This window comes from Pan paniscus, chromosome 19, assembly GCF_029289425.2.
Source record: "Pan paniscus chromosome 19, NHGRI_mPanPan1-v2.0_pri, whole genome shotgun sequence".
NCBI lineage: Eukaryota > Metazoa > Chordata > Mammalia > Primates > Hominidae > Pan > Pan paniscus.
Window position 1 is genome coordinate 79,987,466 of NC_073268.2, and position 16,238 is coordinate 80,003,703.

At 49.4% G+C, this 16,238-nt stretch overlaps 3 protein-coding genes across 6 annotated transcripts in view; 2 read left to right on the forward strand and 1 right to left on the reverse strand.

Moving 5' to 3' along the window:
- Positions 1-3,446, forward strand: part of DDX42 (DEAD-box helicase 42) — a 44,635-nt gene extending 41,189 nt beyond the window's left edge. For all 3 annotated transcript variants that reach the window (XM_034942701.4, XM_034942702.4, XM_034942704.3), the window contains 2 exons: positions 995-1,093; positions 1,821-3,446. In XM_034942701.4, coding sequence (XP_034798592.1) covers positions 995-1,093; positions 1,821-2,525 — 804 coding nt within the window. In that variant the 3' untranslated portion in view covers positions 2,526-3,446. The remainder of the gene's footprint in view (positions 1-994; positions 1,094-1,820) is intronic.
- A 129-nt stretch (positions 3,447-3,575) lies between these two features.
- FTSJ3 (FtsJ RNA 2'-O-methyltransferase 3) lies at positions 3,576-12,110 on the reverse strand. Its single transcript, XM_003811336.6, has 22 exons — positions 11,545-12,110; positions 11,206-11,379; positions 11,003-11,095; positions 10,734-10,839; positions 10,425-10,471; positions 10,223-10,302; positions 9,703-9,802; positions 9,409-9,603; positions 9,215-9,330; positions 8,992-9,096; positions 8,804-8,904; positions 8,498-8,578; positions 8,251-8,406; positions 7,982-8,117; positions 6,149-6,333; positions 5,888-6,008; positions 5,522-5,808; positions 5,198-5,283; positions 5,007-5,106; positions 4,402-4,585; positions 4,226-4,320; positions 3,576-4,141 (listed from the first exon to the last, which is right to left on the reverse strand). The coding sequence occupies exons 3-22, from the start codon at positions 11,067-11,069 to the stop codon at positions 3,949-3,951; spliced, it is 2,541 nt and encodes an 846-aa protein (XP_003811384.1). The 5' UTR covers positions 11,070-11,095; positions 11,206-11,379; positions 11,545-12,110; the 3' UTR covers positions 3,576-3,948.
- On the forward strand, positions 11,173-16,177 carry PSMC5 (proteasome 26S subunit, ATPase 5). 2 transcript variants are annotated; one of them, XM_034942708.3, is made up of 13 exons: positions 11,173-11,246; positions 11,573-11,669; positions 12,293-12,364; positions 13,649-13,718; positions 14,007-14,104; positions 14,288-14,344; positions 14,426-14,656; positions 14,967-15,093; positions 15,194-15,384; positions 15,485-15,583; positions 15,664-15,774; positions 15,882-15,968; positions 16,074-16,177. In XM_034942708.3, exons 2-13 carry the CDS (start codon positions 11,646-11,648, stop codon positions 16,125-16,127), a joined length of 1,221 nt encoding a protein of 406 aa, XP_034798599.1. In that variant the 5' UTR covers positions 11,173-11,246; positions 11,573-11,645; the 3' UTR covers positions 16,128-16,177. The 2 variants fall into 2 exon arrangements, with proteins under 2 accessions (XP_034798599.1, XP_003811390.1); XM_003811342.6 differs by lacking the exons at positions 11,173-11,246; positions 11,573-11,669 and adding an exon at positions 11,939-12,078.
- The last annotated feature ends 61 nt before the right edge of the window (positions 16,178-16,238 follow it).

Here is a 16,238-nt window from a genome sequence, read left to right on the forward strand (position 1 = left end):
AAGAAGCATCTTTGTGTACTTGGTTGACTAGGCTTGCTCAGGAAATTATTCTAGATTAGCAGTGATCTCACTCTGTGGTCCCTGGACCAGCAGCACATGCAAACTCATCCCCAACCCCAGACCTTGTGAATCAGAAACTCTGGAGTTGGGGCCCAGCAGTCTGGTTTTATAAGCCCTTCAACACTGGCCTAAAGCCTGCTGCTAGGGAAATGTTGCCAAAGGGTCACTGTAAAGTCTAGCCATATCTTGTCATTAAACTCAGGAATGGATCAGGAATTTCCAAGTCGGGAGCTAGTTTTTCTCACAAACCAGGTAACAAATGTACCCTTTTGGTGGCCTTTCTTAACTGCCTGTTTTCTGTCACCTTGATTCCAAGCCAGGGAAGAAAGCTGCCAGTATACTTTTCTGGAGCATTAAACTTGGCATCTTTGTAATTACATACTCTGTTCCCACATTAGAATAATAATGATGATGATGCATAATAATAGCTAATATTTATTGAGCACTTTATATGTGCCAGGACCATTCCAAGCAATCAGATGTTTTGGCTCAGTTAATCTTCAAAACAACCGAATGGAAGTTAGTACAGATAACAATGCTGAGGCACCTAAGGTTACAGTGACAAGTGTTCAAGCCGAAATTCAGACCCTTCATGGTCTTGATTCAGGGCCTGAGCAGTCACACAATATGCTATTCAGGGCCTTTTCATCTTTAACGTAATTTTTACTTAATTAATTGGAAGTGTTTATGTAAATACATGATTGCATTTCTGTTTAATAGGGTTAATTTCCAGAAATAGAATTTCTGGGTTGAGGGCATAAGCATTTTTAAATGATTGTCACTGTGTCTTTTCTCACAAAGCAGTAGCAGCTTTCTAAAAGTATCCAGTTCCTTTGTTGCTCCCACTACAAGGGTTTTCATAATGAGGCCTAGTTTATGGCAGTGAGCTTTCCTGCTTATTTTTTCATTCTCATAGATGTGTTTATTTTTTTAGGATCGAGGAAATAACAATGTAATGAGCAATTATGAGGCCTACAAGCCTTCCACAGGAGCTATGGGAGATCGACTAACGGCAATGAAAGCAGCTTTCCAGGTCTGAAATAAGCATTTCATTAAAAGCGCTTTCAGCAGTAACTCTTGGGCAGTGACAGAGGGGCTTAGTTTTCCTGGTTGTAGCTGGGCGCCTAGGCTTGATGCTAGATTTAGGGTCTTCACGCTGCTTGGATTTTGAATATAAACCTAACAGTAGCTTAGTTGGAAATGCAAGTTGATCTAGAGAACCCCTTGTGCTGGTCTACTCTGAGTCACACTCGGGGCCTGGGATTGTTGTCCTGCAGCAGGGTGTGTGTTCCCTCCCTTCCCAACAGCCTGCAGTGTTGCCCACCTCCCAGGCACCCACCTCCAACTCACTTCTGAAGCAAAATTTACTGATAGTCACACTAAGGTGAATCGATAGAATGAGTTCAAGGCAGGTTTTGCTGTCAAACTTAAATTTCAGTATGAAAATTTTTTTTAAGTTTTCAGAACTTTTTGGTTTTGAATGCAGATAAATGTGCTAAATACATAGATGCTTTATTCTAGCCAATCAGGCTATAAAAGTACATTTCAGAACACTGGGGGTCCATCTCTCCACAGAGATCCACAAGTTTTCCTTTATAGCACAAGAACAAAAGGGACCATACTGTGGGGCCATCAGGACACTAAACTCACAGTGCCAGGATAGCATAGAGTTTCTGTAAACCTCATCATTTGCCAAGTTGTATATTCAAGTTTCTTGAACTTGCTATCTTACCTACTCCTGATGTCTCTTTCTCTTTCAGTCACAGTACAAGAGTCACTTTGTTGCAGCCAGTTTAAGTAATCAGAAGGCTGGAAGCTCTGCTGCTGGGGCAAGTGGGTGGACTAGTGCAGGGAGCTTGAATTCTGTTCCAACTAACTCAGCACAACAGGGCCATAACAGTCCTGACAGCCCCGTCACCAGTGCCACCAAGGGCATCCCAGGCTTTGGCAATACTGGCAACATCAGTGGTGCCCCTGTGACCTACCCGTCTGCCGGAGCCCAAGGAGTCAACAACACAGCTTCAGGGAATAACAGCCGAGAAGGGACTGGGGGCAGCAACGGGAAAAGAGAGAGATATACTGAGAACCGGGGCAGCAGCCGTCACAGTCACGGAGAGACTGGCAATCGGCATAGCGATAGTCCACGTCACGGAGATGGTGGTCGCCATGGAGATGGATACCGCCATCCAGAAAGCAGCAGCCGTCATACTGATGGCCATCGGCACGGGGAGAACAGACATGGAGGAAGCGCAGGCCGGCATGGGGAGAACCGGGGTGCAAATGATGGTCGGAATGGGGAAAGCAGGAAAGAAGCTTGTAATCGTGAGAGCAAGATGGAGCCCAAGATGGAACCCAAAGTGGACAGCAGCAAGATGGACAAGGTGGACAGCAAGACAGATAAGACAGCTGACGGCTTTGCTGTCCCAGAGCCGCCTAAACGCAAGAAAAGTCGATGGGACAGTTAGAGGGGATGTGCTAAAGCGTGAAATCAGTTGTCCTTAATTTTTAGAAAGATTTTGGTAACTAGGTGTCTCAGGGCTGGGTTGGGGTCCAAAGTGTAAGGACCCCCTGCCCTTAGTGGAGAGCTGGAGCTTGGAGACATTACCCCTTCATCAGAAGGAATTTTCGGATGTTTTCTTGGGAAGCTGTTTTGGTCCTTGGAAGCAGTGAGAGCTGGGAAGCTTCTTTTGGCTCTAGGTGAGTTGTCATGAGGGTAAGTTGAGGTTATCCTGGGATAAAGGGCCTTCTAGGGCACAAAACTCACTCTAGGTTTATATTATATGTAGCTTATATTTTTTACTAAGGTGTCACCTTATAAGCATCTATAAATTGACTTCTTTTTCTTAGTTGTATGGCCAGGCAGTCCCCATTTTAGGAGTTGGCTTCTGCAAATTCAATCCATTGAGCTAACTGTTGGGGAGCAATTTGGTAGTTGTAGACATTTGCAGGGAAGGGAGATGTCTGATTCTAAATGGGAGTTGATGCTCAGGTCCCCAGCCAGGTTTGCATCCAGCCCTGAGACATGTAGGAAACACCTTTCAGACCCAGGCTCTGAAGATTCCCAGAAGCCACAAGGATTGAAGGGAAAAGGTGATCCTGGTAACTGTTCCAGGATTGCTCCAGGTTTGAGATGGTATTGCTAAATTTAAAATTAAACAAGAAACCCAACAACAGCTTTTAAAGTGTCTTCTATTTCATTGTATTTTTTTTAACTTGCCCCAATGATAGAAAAGTCTTTTGCTGAAATGATTTTGATGATTTTTGTTTATCTTGTTTATAAAAAGGAAAAGAAATACACAAACTTTGACTTTTGTGACTTTGTGAAGGTTTCTTTAAGATGTGCATTCCTTTCTGCTTGCTCTCTAGTAAATGTTTTACTACCGGGACCTGTGGATCGTTTGTCATTTCTGTCTATGAATTGGTACATATTAAGCTGGGACTTAAGAATAGTGCCGCACACAGTGTAGGGACAGATGTAGGGAAGTGCTTATTAAAACTGTCAGAAAAGACAACTCTTCCATTATCCTGGTTTTATTCAGGAATAGGATGGGGGTGGGGAGGGCTTAAGTGGCCCACACGTCCAGGTGTAGACTGACTACATTGAGTATCGCTCCAACACCGAACTTCCCTTTAACGGTTTAAAAAAAGGGTCATGAGTATCAACACAGTTCAGCAGTGCTTTCATGGGAGACCTTACTTCAGGCAGGCAGGAGGACATCCTCCTCTCTGCTCAGGACCACCACGGGAGTTCTAGGCACTCCACCTCACTGTTCTTCAGACAGCTGTGATGTGAGCAGGGGCTAGGCTGGTAATCAAGGGGGCCAGACTGAGCCATGCCACACCCTTCCTCCTAGTCCCCATGCTCTCCTGGGAGCCTGGCAGCTCTGCTTACTTCCGTTTGTGTTTTTTCTTTTGTTCCTTACGTTGCTGTGCTCTTTGGTCCTTCTTCATCCTTGAGTCCACCACCTTGAAATGACCTCTGACTCCAGCTGGCCGGCGCACTTTGCGGCCCACACCTTTTTTGGCTACAACGTAGGTGACATGGCGTTTCTCCTTGCCAAGCCCAGCCTTCTTGTAGAGACTACAGTGGGGAAGAGAAGAGGTTAGAGGCTTGCTTTCTGCTGCACTTTTAGCCCTGTGTACCTTTGTGGTGTCCTCCCATTACCTTCGCAGCTGTGCCACTTTCTCTCGTTCTGAGATGTCCACTGTGTTCACCACGGCTTCTGCCTTCTTCCTGGTCTGCTCCAGCCTCTTCAGCATCTGCAAAGGAACCTGTCAGGTGACCTCTTCCCCATCCCCCCACCCCCACCCCACCCAATCTCTGGAGGCCCCATCACTTACCCTCCTTTTCTTTCTAGCCTTAGCCTCAGCCACCTTCTTGATGGGACGTGCATTGATTTCCCGCCAGCGTTTCCGGTAATGCTCCACCTCCTTCTTACCAACAGGCAACTGTCGTATCCGGTGCTGCTTTTCCTCTTGCACAAACCACTCCGGAAGCTCCCCCTCATCCTCATTAAATGTGTACCTGAGTGGAAAGGACATCTGCCTAATATCCAACATTCCAGGCTTTCTAAAGAAATTACCAGACTGGGCATGGTGGCTCACGCCTGTAATCCCTGCACTTTGGGAGGCTGAGGTGGGCAGATCACCTGAGGTCAGGAGTTTGAGACCAGCCTGGCCAACATGGCGAAACCCCATCTCTACTAAAAATACAAAAATTAGCTGGGCGTGGTGGTTGGCACCTGTAATCCCAGCTACTCAGAAGGCTGACTCAAGCGATTCAAGGAGAATCGCTTGAACCTGGAAGACAGAGGCTGCAGTGAGCCAAGATCGCGCCATTGCACTCCAGCCTGGGCAACAGAGCGAGACTCCATCTCAAAAAAAAAAAATTACCCATTTACCCACCAGACCCTGGGTCACTCTTGATGAGTTTACGGCCCCTTTACCGGTTGAAGGAGTTATCTATGAGGTCTCTCTTGGCCTTTTTGGAAGAGGCAATAACAGCACCTAGAGCAAGGCCTTCGGGGTCCAGTATCCGATGTTTCGCTAGAGAGGGAAGGAGAAAGGTCAAAGCTCAATTCCCAATACTGAGACTTCCAGTGGTCTTTTCTCATTCCACTGCATACAGAGCTCTCACCTGGGTCCTCAATAGGCACTATCTCAAACCCGTCATCATCTGACTTAGGCCCACGGCTTCGCTTCTTAACACGGAGGGGTTCCCAGCTGTGAAGAGGGGAGGACTCTGAATGATTCCACCACTCTGTACTACTCAGACCGCACTCCCACGGAATTTGCAAAAATCCTGCCATGCAGGCTGTACCCCAGACCAGTTAAATCAGGATCGTCAGTACAGTATTTTTAACCCTCCCCATGTGCAGCCAAGATTAAGAACCCCCAATTTAGAGAAATGGTTCAAGTCACCGCTTCCTTTCCATCCCTTCTCTCAGCTGCAACTACTCACCTCTCTTCCTCACTGCTAGTACTGCTATCACTGTCTGAGATGCCATCCTTTTCTTCCCCTTCAAGGCCAGTGGCAGCTTCTGTCCCCGAAGAAGCCTCTGTTTCCTTAGGGGCTTCATCTTGGTACAGGGGAGACATTATCTCAGTCTTCAAACAGGAAGGTGGTGTCTGTGGCAGCTGCTGCTTCTGCTGCTGCTGCCGTCCCTTCCGCCGGTTCTCAAATAACAGCTGGGCCTGACTGATCTCCAGGGCCTCATCGGCATCATCCTCGATCCCAGCAAAGCTGCCCTGTGATAGGAGAACATCAGCTGCCCTTCTCCCAAGGAAGACTCATCTCCCCGCAGTCTTGCCCCCGGCCTCTCCTTACCTTTGAGAACCACAGGTTGGCTTGTTCTTCCTGCAGTACTGCCTTTTCCTCCAGTGGTACCAGCAGTGGATTCTCCTCCTCCTCCTCCTCTTTATCATCTTGCACTTCAGTAAGTCGCATACTGTAGACCCAAAGGAAAGTAGGGGGCTCAGAGACCCAGATTGCCTGGAGCCCTTGCTGCCCTACTCAGGCTCTGGTAGTACCCACCCTAACACTTCCTCAGAGTGGCAGCATTCCCTTTGGTGCACACGTGCCCCTTACCGCTTTTGGTCCCTTAGACCCTGATGTCCCCTGACTCCTGCCAGCTCCTCTGGATCCAGGTCACTATCCAGAGAGGTGTCATCACCGTCGTCCTCAACATCTGACACATAGATATCATCCCTTGGCAGATCGGACAGAAATGTGTCTGCTGCACTCATATCCCCTTGTGTTACTTCCTCTAATAACTGAAGTGTAACAGAAACAAAGGTAAACTATTTAAAAGGAAATACACTGTTTTCTTTTCTGTGTCCCTCACCTCAGTCTATGCTCAGCAACACTAGAAAGAACACTGGCAAATCCATTATCCTTTCACAGATGGGAAAGCTCAGATCCAGGGTAGTGAATGGCCTGTTTACAACATCCCGTTCTAGGCTGGGTTACTGATCTATCCCACTCAGCTGTCTTGTCTCAGTGGTATCACAAATAGGTCTTAAGGAAGGTACCTACAGCCCACATAGCACCAAATCTTAACATATTCTACAACACTGGTTTTCCTTTAAAAATTATTCTCAGACAGCATCTCAGTCATCTCCTGAGAATACCGTCTACACAGTTTGTTTCCACTGAATAAAAGGGGCCCAGCCAACATACATCCAACAAAACTGTTCCACTTAAACCAATTGTCAGAACCTTTTATTTTCCTCATGGTAAAGATACTAGGCTGGGTATGGTGGCTCACACCTGTAATCTCAGCACTTTGGGAGGCTGAGGCAGGAGGATTGCTTGATGCCAGGAGTTTGAGGCTGCAGTGAGTCATGATGGCACCACTGAACTCCAGCCTGGGTGACAAAACAAGATCTTGTCTCAAAGGAAAAACTCCAACTACTATTTCTTGAGTGTTTATCACATATGAGGGATTACACCTATCTTTTTTTATTCCTCACCAAAAACTCTAGTAGGTAGGTTCTATTATTGTTTTACAGATGAGGAAACTGAGGCAGCAAGGATAAGTGGTAGTCAGCTCAGTCACTTCACAAAGCTCCAGGTGGTAGAGCTGGGAAGGAAACCTGAGCCTGTGTCTGCTCTAGGGCCACCATGCTCTACTGCCCTCCTGTACAACAAAGATGACCTGATTATGACACTCCCACACATAAGCCACAAAAGTTCATTTTGTTTGTGACCCTGATTTTGTCAGGAAAAACATGTTCTTCAGTATTCAGTGGAAGTACCCTAATGCGAGTGCTCACTTGGGCTCAATGAACTAAAGAATGCTGCTCCCCTCTGAGGGAGATCCTCTATTCATCTGTGCTTGAAACTCAAGTAACCTGGCAGCATCTACTATAACCTAAGTTATTTTCTGATGTTCTAGTTCTTCAAGAATAAATCTATCAGCCGGGCACGGTGGCTCACGCCTGTAATCCCAGCACTTTGGGAGGCCGAGGTGGGCAGATCACGAGGTCAGGAGGTCGAGACCATCCTGGCTAACACGGTGAAACCCCGTCTCTACTAAAAATACAAAAAATTAGCCAGGCGTGGTGGTAGGTGCCTGTAGTCCCAGCTACTCGGGAGGCTGAGGCAGGAGAATGGTGTGAACCTGGAAGGCGGAGCTTGCAGTGAGCCGAGATCGTGCCACTGCACTCCAGCCTGGGCGACAGCGCAAGACTCCGTCTCAAAAAAAAAAAAAAAAAATCTATCACACTCATCTATCTACCTAACTCATCCTTTTTGGTTTATGTTTCTTTGTGGCCTTATACTCACTAAGGCAGCCTGTGGTGAAGACAGCAACCACAGCCTATCGTTCGGCAACCTAAAAAGACATTCAACACCCCCCACCTCCAAACACCCAAACAGATCCTTCTGTCTCCTAAACCTGCACCCCCAATGCCGCCTCACCTGGTGACCCCGGATGGTGCGCAAGGAGAACATGCCAGTCTCCCCCTCGTCTGCAATGGAAACCCCAGGCAGATCCATCTTCAGCTCCACACGCTCCCGCTGCTTTCTCTGCTCACGCAACAGCTTCTTTTTCTTCCTGAGGGGGTGGATTGAGGGAGTAAAACCGGCCCAGCTCCAAAGAGTTTCTATCCATGCCTTGCATTTTCTTCTCACATCTTCACACAGTCCCTGCGTTGGGGAACTCCAAGCTCTACCCCAGCTCCTCTCACCTCTTCAATTCCGCCACCTCCTGGGCCTTCATTTCTGCCAAGGTCTGGTTCAGTTGTTCCTCCTCCTCCTCTTCCTCCTCCTCCTTAGAGGGCTGCTTTGTGGTTCCAGCTGTTGAGTCCTCCTCATCACCTTCATCTTCCTCTCCAGAGCTGAGGCTGGCAAAACAGTCCCAAGAGTTGGGTTATTTTCCCAGACTCTTCCCCTGGACACCCGGTCCACACCTGCCTCGCTGCGTTCTCTCCTCACCTGATATCCAGTGCCTTTGCTTGTTCTTTCAGCTTCTTGGCCACATATCGCCGAAGTTTTGTTCTCCAGTTTAGTAGCGACCTGCCCCAGAGATACTATTACTGATCTTGCCATCTCCCTCTTTGTCCCCGCCCCCTTCTGTTTTAGGCTCACTACCCACCTTTCGGGCTTCGGCTACATAAATCAAAAGGCTCAGGCCCCCATCCCAAACCTTTAGCACAGCAATATCCTCTTCCCAGAGGTCCAACATCATGGCCTTTCCCTGCCTCCAGGGCTCCTGGCCCCCATGCCCACCCCACTCCATACCTGAGCTCCTTGCGCCCCAACACTCTGATGTCCTGACAGCACACCCGTATGTCCTCAGTGGTAGCTGGATGCTGTGCCAACTCTTCATCGTCTACCATGATCTGTTTGGGAGGATGGAAAGGTGTCAGGGGAGATCCTCAGGCCATGTTTCTGGGGCTACCTCATGTCCCTCAAGGCTGGAGACTCACTTCGCTGGCCTTGGAGAGGAAGTCAACAGGGTTGGCAGCTCGGAGGAAGTCAGTGACTGAGGTACGGTGATAGAGAGTGAGGTCACCCTCAGCATAGCCTTCAGCCTTAGGAAGGAAAAGAAAGAAGCTTGGTCAGGCCCTTCTAAGGTACCTGTAGGACCCACCAGGCCCAACCTCCCTAGAGTTCCAGGACCCAAGAGTGACCCCATTCCCCAAAACACACCTTTGGCTTCTTCTTAGTCACCAATTCAGTAATGGTCTTAGCCTGAACTTCAACCTCCTTAAAGGCAAATTTGGGGTCAAAGAATTTACTGTCAACCTTGTCAGGGGCCAGGAATCCTAAAAATGACAGGATATATTAAAAAGTGTGCTTTGGGAGTTGGGAGCCTGGATCAAGAGAAAGGAAATAATGCCCACCTTGGCAGACTACAAAGATCTCTGCAGATTCATGGCGAGAGGCTTGGGGCTTGGTGGCCTGGACACGGCGGAACAGCTGCTGAAAGATCCATAGCAGAGGCTGATAGTCACGAGAACGGAAAACCTTTGTGATGAAGCTGCCACCACGGGCCAAAAAGTCACAAGCCAAACGTAGAGCCATCAGTGTCAAATGGGCTGTAGGATAGAGACAATTAGTTGAGGCACTCTGCAGCCCAGGAGGGCATGCGCCCACCTCCACCATCACCTGATCTCCAAGCACCACACTCCCTGTACCTTGTGAGTAAGCATCATGGACCCAGCTAGCCCCAACGTTGGGGGCCCCATCATTGAGCACAACATCAACCTTCCAGGTCTTCAGCTCCTTCCTCAGGGCCTAAAGAGAAGAAAAGGAACTATGGAAACAGAAACACGGGAATGGCCCTGGTTCAGCCATTTGTCCATCTAGTCATTTGCTGAGTGCCCATCATGGGCCAAATGCAGTACCAGGCACAGGAGATACAATAGTAAACAAAAACAGTATGTCTCTACCTTCATGGAGATTACACTCTGACACTGAGTTCACAGGAGAAGACTTCACTAAAGATCTCTGCCCTTCTCCCAATTCCAAACACCTTTATCCCTGACTCTAAATAAAGCCTGGAGTGGACACTACGAATGCCATAGGTCTTGTCGTACAGATGTCAGGCAAGAACGTGCTCAAAGCACGGTAAAAAGGAAAAACTTGCCTTTAGAGGATTTCAGGGATGTAGATGTTTCCGTATAAAGGGGGAAGGAAGAGAGAGACTCCTATTACCTGCCTACAACGTTCTGTTGTGATGTCCTCCTGGAGAGTCACCACATTGGGGAGAGGCTTGATTGGAACCAGGTCCACTCCTGGAAGAAACCAGGTCAGAGTATTCTAAAAGGTTGCCTCAAGCAGGGAGGAGAGAAATACAGGACAAAATACCTTATACACCCACCCCTTAAAACACCAAGGAGAGCTGTCCGTTACTCACCCACAATAAGGCTGGATACAGGCATAAACTTGGCAGCTACCTGCAGCCTATAAAAGGAACAGAAATTTAAAAACCTAGAGCCATCTTTTTCCCCCTCTTGGCAACTGATCTCTCATCCCTGGTGTTACGTGCACTGGCCAAAGCATGTCATAGGCACGTATTCCAAGCCCTTTCTCTGCAATCAAGAAAGGAAACGGCCCCCAAGAGGACCGGGATTCGGGTTCCCCTCCCGCAATGAAACTGGAAGCCATCCCAGCTCAGAATCCAGAAAGCGGCCACCAGGAGCAACCTGTGGCGAGTGTTACGAACCATCCCCCTGGCGCAGCACACAGGTCCAGCAAGGCTCGGGCTTTCTGCAGGAACTGAAAGCGGCGATTGAGCTGGATCAGCTTGAAAGCAGATCGGGAACGGTAACCTGGACAAAACAACCAAGTGCGCAAACTGCTTCACTAGTAGGATTTCTCCGGCCTCGCAACCGACCACCCCTTCTGCAGGAGAGGTACATAATGGTCGCAAAGAGCAGGCGAACCGGGCAGAGATCGCTCGCTCGCTCGCAGACTGAGCGAATCCGGACTCACCCGTCTCCTTCGCCAAGTGATAAAACTTGTCTCGTCGGCTCTTGCCAACTTTGCCCTTCTTGCCCATGGTGGAAAGGGGGAGTATCCCTCAATCTGGGGAGAAAGTAGAAGTTGGGAACGTCTCTTTCCGGAGCACCAGATTCCACTTCCAGTTTCCCACTTCCCGCAGCAATTCCACCCCGCGCCCCCTCTCCGCACACTACCTAGACCCAGCGCCGCTTTCTCCACACTTGGAACCGCACAAGTATGCAGCTAACGTACTTCCGCTTCCGCTTGCGTCCCCTGCGTCCCTGGCTCGAGGTTTTCCGCCATTTTGAGTGTGGCCCTAGATTGTTCTCCATACTCTGTCCTTGGGTTTTGTAAGTTGAAAGTTGAGACTAGGGAGGCATATTACAAGAACTATAAACAAAGTTTCAATGAGGCAACACTGAGGAGGAGTTCTACTCCTTCCTCATCCCCTTCCAAAGCCCCTGAACTCGAGTAGCCGCCCCTCCCATCATGGTTCCCTTAGTGTGGTCTCGCCGCACACCCCGCCCATTGACCCGGAATTCTTCTCTGCCTGGTCTTCAGGTCCCAATCCTCCGCTTCCGCGCTTGCGCGCCAAGACGGCTCGGATGCCGGCGGTCTCTGCTGAAGAGAGAAGATGGCGCTTGACGGACCAGAGCAGGTATGGCGGGTGCAGTGGCGGCCCGGCAGGTTACGGGGCTGGGTGCGGAGCGAGCGTGATCTGAGTGGAGAGCGGGCCGGGGCAGGAGCGTCGGGTGGGTCGGAGGTGGCTGGACCAGTCCATGCTGGACGCTGCCTGCGACCGGATCTGCTGTGTCAGCGCCGCCCTCGGTGAGTCAGGGCAAGGCTGGGAGAGGAAGACGCGGTAGAAGCGGAGTGAGTGAGGGAAGCGATGGGCGCGGGAATGGCCGGCCCACGGGTCGCAGGAGACGGGACGCCAGTCCTTTGGCTCCGTTCCGCTGGCTCCGTCGTCAGTACTGACACCTCGGGCTTGTAGAGCACTTCACGCAGTGCAAAGCGCCCCCCGTCTATATCATATCGCCTCTCGGTCCTCCTAAAAGTCGTATGAGGTAGGCGGCGTTCCCATTCTTTTATTTTAGTCCTGGGAAAATGGAGGGTTCCAAGGGAGGGAGGGATTAGAACCCAGATCCTGAGCCTCCGAAGTCCAAACTTTTTCTACTACGCAAAGCTACCTGGTGTCAAGCCTTATTCAAAGTGCCCTGCAAGTGGCTTTACCCCCTCGGATGTTTAACCTGTCGTTTAAGACTCACTCTGTGTCTTCAGATGGAGCTGGAGGAGGGGAAGGCAGGCAGCGGACTCCGCCAATATTATCTGTCCAAGATTGAAGAACTCCAGGTGAGGACGGACTCCAGAGGGAGCTAGGAAGGGGGATGATGGGGGATGGAAACGGACTTCCACAAATCCATCTAATTCCTTTGGGAGTGCAGTGGAAGAAGCTGCTGCTTCTCCTTTCTTGTTTGTTTCTTAGCTAGTAGGGTGTATGTATCAGAAGTAAGCAATCTCTTGTTCTCCTCCAGTCCCATCTCTTTGAGGGTCTTAGTGTTCACAGTTTGTTACACATCTTCGAGTCAAATCTTAATAGTAAAGGTACCTCTAGCCAAGGGTCAACCCTTTTGGAAGAAGCCCGAATGAAAAGGATTCTTATAAAAGGGAAACATAAGCTCAGGAGTTGAAATTTATCACCAAGAGGTTGGGTGAGGGTGAAGTGAGAATGTGAGGAAGGGCATCATTGAGGGATCTGGACAATGCTAATTCCATAGAGACTGAATGAAAGAAATTGGGCAACCCAGAGCCCTAGCCTAAAGCGCTAAACCATAGAAAAAGGACCGTTTATGTTGTTAATCAAATGTCTGTGTTACCAGTAAGGCTTCCAGCAGTAAGGTATGGCTTCCAGTAGTAAGCCTTACAGACAACATAAACAGTAGTCTGTTAGTGTTACGTTACACTGTTACGGTAGGCTGTTAGTAGTTTAACTTTGGACAGGTCCATGGATTTTCAATTTCACCCTAACCCCCTGCGTTGTTCAAGTGTCAACTGTAATATAAATTGGATGGGGGAAAGCCACAAAAGACAATTCTGAGTTCCAAGTGCATTTGCAGGTATTATGTTTAGTTTACCATTTTTGAATGCTTTTTCATGTGTTTTTATTCGTTCACCTTAGTAGTCTTGAAGCAGGGTAGCTGATGCTATACCCATGTGCCGTTTGGTAACAGATCTGGATTTTTAAAAATAGATTGTCTTACCTTTACTTTGCTTTTGATTGACAGCGGCTGGGCTAGAACTCAGGCTTCTCACCTAACAATCTTTCCACCAGGTGTTGTTGCCTTCCGGCAAGAAATTTGGTGTTACATGAGCCAGCTGTAACTTTTCTCCATTAGATTCTGTTATTCCTGGACCAGTATTGGACAAGCAGCCTTCTTTGATGGCTGCTGTAAGGTCCAGAGGGACTCTTGGAGGACAGGGCAGGGTCATTAGGATCATACTGGAGAATCTGAAACAACATGCAGGTGCCCTGTGCCCTTGCCTCAGCTCATTCAGACCTGTGAGGTCTTGGCCAAGATCCTACCTCCTCCTGTCTCCTGCCCTTGAATAATGGAATTTGTCTCTTGTCTGCCACAGCTGATTGTGAATGATAAGAGCCAAAACCTCCGGAGGCTGCAGGCACAGAGGAACGAACTAAATGCTAAAGGTGAGTGGAGAAAGATGGGAAGCCGCATGTGGGCAGTTTGTCTGAGGTCTGTCCTTATCTCCCTGCACTGTGTCTTCACAGCAGTGCTTACTGTTTTCTCCCTGTCATCATCTAGTAGTTTCACATGCATCTCTTTTTCCTGAGCCCTGTTGTAGCCTCCTTAAAGACATGCATTTTGACCTTTGGCCTTCCTTTAATAAGAGTGATGCTTAGCTCATGCACGTAGAATTGGGTCCTGGAGACTCCAAAGGAGTAGCTAGGTGACCACCGTGTCTGTTTGCCATCTAGTTCGCCTATTGCGGGAGGAGCTACAGCTGCTGCAGGAGCAGGGCTCCTATGTGGGGGAAGTAGTCCGGGCCATGGATAAGAAGAAAGTGTTGGTCAAGGTAAAAGCAGCATGACCCCAGGGACCAGCTCGGTCTCCACTGCATTCCCACCCCTTTGTGTGTAGCCTCGGGAGACAGGGTTCTGTGTTCTGTCAAGGTATTGTGGGATTCTCATAGGTCTTCCTGGGTAGGATTAGTGATTTGGTGGCTGTCAAGGAAGGTCATGAGCCCTTGTTTCTTTAGGTACATCCTGAAGGTAAATTTGTTGTAGACGTGGACAAAAACATTGACATCAATGATGTGAGTGTAGCAGGTGAGGTGGTGGTGGTGGTGGGGTCAGCTCTTACTGTACCACTTCTGAAACTCACCCCCTTCACCCAGGTGACACCCAATTGCCGGGTGGCTCTAAGGAATGACAGCTACACTCTGCACAAGATCCTGCCCAACAAGGTAGACCCATTAGTGTCACTGATGATGGTGGAGAAAGTACCAGATTCAACTTATGAGATGATTGGTGGACTGGACAAACAGATCAAGGAGATCAAAGAAGTGATCGAGCTGCCTGTTAAGCATCCTGAGCTCTTCGAAGCACTGGGCATTGCTCAGCCCAAGGTGAGGAGCAGGGCTTCTCTGAGAGGGCCAAGCTGTACTTACTCCTCCTGCCCCAGCCAGCCCTACTGCAGGGGTTGGGGAGGCACCGGGATAGGCTGCATCTTGCTTGGGCTGGCCCTCCCCCTGAAAAGAGTGGCCGGGGAAGTGTTCCTAGGGCGGTGAGGTGGTTTGGATAGAAGGGACCTTGATGTTCATTTTTTTTTTTTTTTGTATCTCTAACATCTAGCAAGGGACCCAGCACTCGGTAAATGTTCACTGAATGAAATGAGGGGTGTAGCTTTCTGCCCTGAGTCCTGCTGTTCCCCTGTAGGGAGTGCTGCTGTATGGACCTCCAGGCACTGGGAAGACACTGTTGGCCCGGGCTGTGGCTCATCATACGGACTGTACCTTTATTCGTGTCTCTGGCTCTGAATTGGTACAGAAATTCATAGGGGAAGGTAACCATGGCTAGCAATGTGAGAAGCAAGAGGTAGGGGTAGGGGGTTAGAGAGCTAATAAGCTAATAAGCTCCCTAACACCAGCTCGGCCTCCACACAGGGGCAAGAATGGTGAGGGAGCTGTTTGTCATGGCACGGGAACATGCTCCGTCTATCATCTTCATGGACGAAATCGACTCCATCGGCTCCTCGCGGCTGGAGGGGGGTTCTGGAGGGGACAGTGAAGTGCAGCGCACGATGCTGGAGTTGCTCAACCAGCTCGACGGTTTTGAGGCCACCAAGAACATCAAGGTAAGGTGGTAGCATCCTTGGGATGGGCCCAGGGAAGGCCTGGGTGCCACGCAGGCTGAGGAAGAGGTTTAGCTGATCCCCACCTGCTTTCTCTGCTCAGGTTATCATGGCTACTAATAGGATTGATATCCTGGACTCGGCACTGCTTCGCCCAGGGCGCATTGACAGAAAAATTGAATTCCCACCCCCCAATGAGGAGGTTTGTGATGGACACTGTGCAAAGTGGCTCTGGCTGTGGGGGTGGGGCGTGGGGCTCAGGCTTTTCCTTGCCATCTCCAGGCCCGGCTGGACATTTTGAAGATTCATTCTCGGAAGATGAACCTGACCCGGGGGATCAACCTGAGAAAAATTGCTGAGCTCATGCCAGGAGCATCAGGGGCTGAAGTGAAGGTAACTGGAGTACCCACCGAAAACAGGGCAGAGGCAGGAAGCTCTGGGCTCAAGGGCCACAGATGAGGGGCACAGCAGTGGGGCCTCAATTTCCTTTTCCTGTTCAGGGCGTGTGCACAGAAGCTGGCATGTATGCCCTGCGAGAACGGCGAGTCCATGTCACTCAGGAGGACTTTGAGATGGCAGTAGCCAAGGTATAGGCCTCCATCTTTGTGCCTTTGCCAGTGGTGGCTCTGGGGCAGTGGGCTAGGGCATGTGTGTGTTCGTAACTTAACGTTCATTCTCTCTCCCACCCCTAGGTCATGCAGAAGGACAGTGAGAAAAACATGTCCATCAAGAAATTATGGAAGTGAGTGGACAGCCTTTGTGTGTATCTCTCCAATAAAGCTCTGTGGGCCAAGTCCTCTAGGACTCCAGTCTGTTAATGAGGGCTGTGCTGTTCAAGGACCAGGTCCAGGCACCAC

Coding starts and splice junctions, on each gene's coding strand:
- FTSJ3 (XM_003811336.6), bottom strand. CDS start 11,069: ATGGGCAAGAAGGGCAAAGTTGGCAAGAGCCGACGAGACAAGTTTTAT. Junction 9,097..9,214: donor TGACTAAGAAGAAGCCAAAG/GTGTGTTTTGGG, acceptor TTCCTTCCTAAG/GCTGAAGGCTATGCTGAGGG. Junction 6,334..7,981: donor GCACCATCCGGGGTCACCAG/GTGAGGCGGCAT, acceptor GTTACACTTCAG/TTATTAGAGGAAGTAACACA.
- PSMC5 (XM_034942708.3), top strand. CDS start 11,646: ATGGCGCTTGACGGACCAGAGCAG. Junction 12,365..13,648: donor CCAAGATTGAAGAACTCCAG/GTGAGGACGGAC, acceptor TGTCTGCCACAG/CTGATTGTGAATGATAAGAG. Junction 14,105..14,287: donor AGAAGAAAGTGTTGGTCAAG/GTAAAAGCAGCA, acceptor TTGTTTCTTTAG/GTACATCCTGAAGGTAAATT.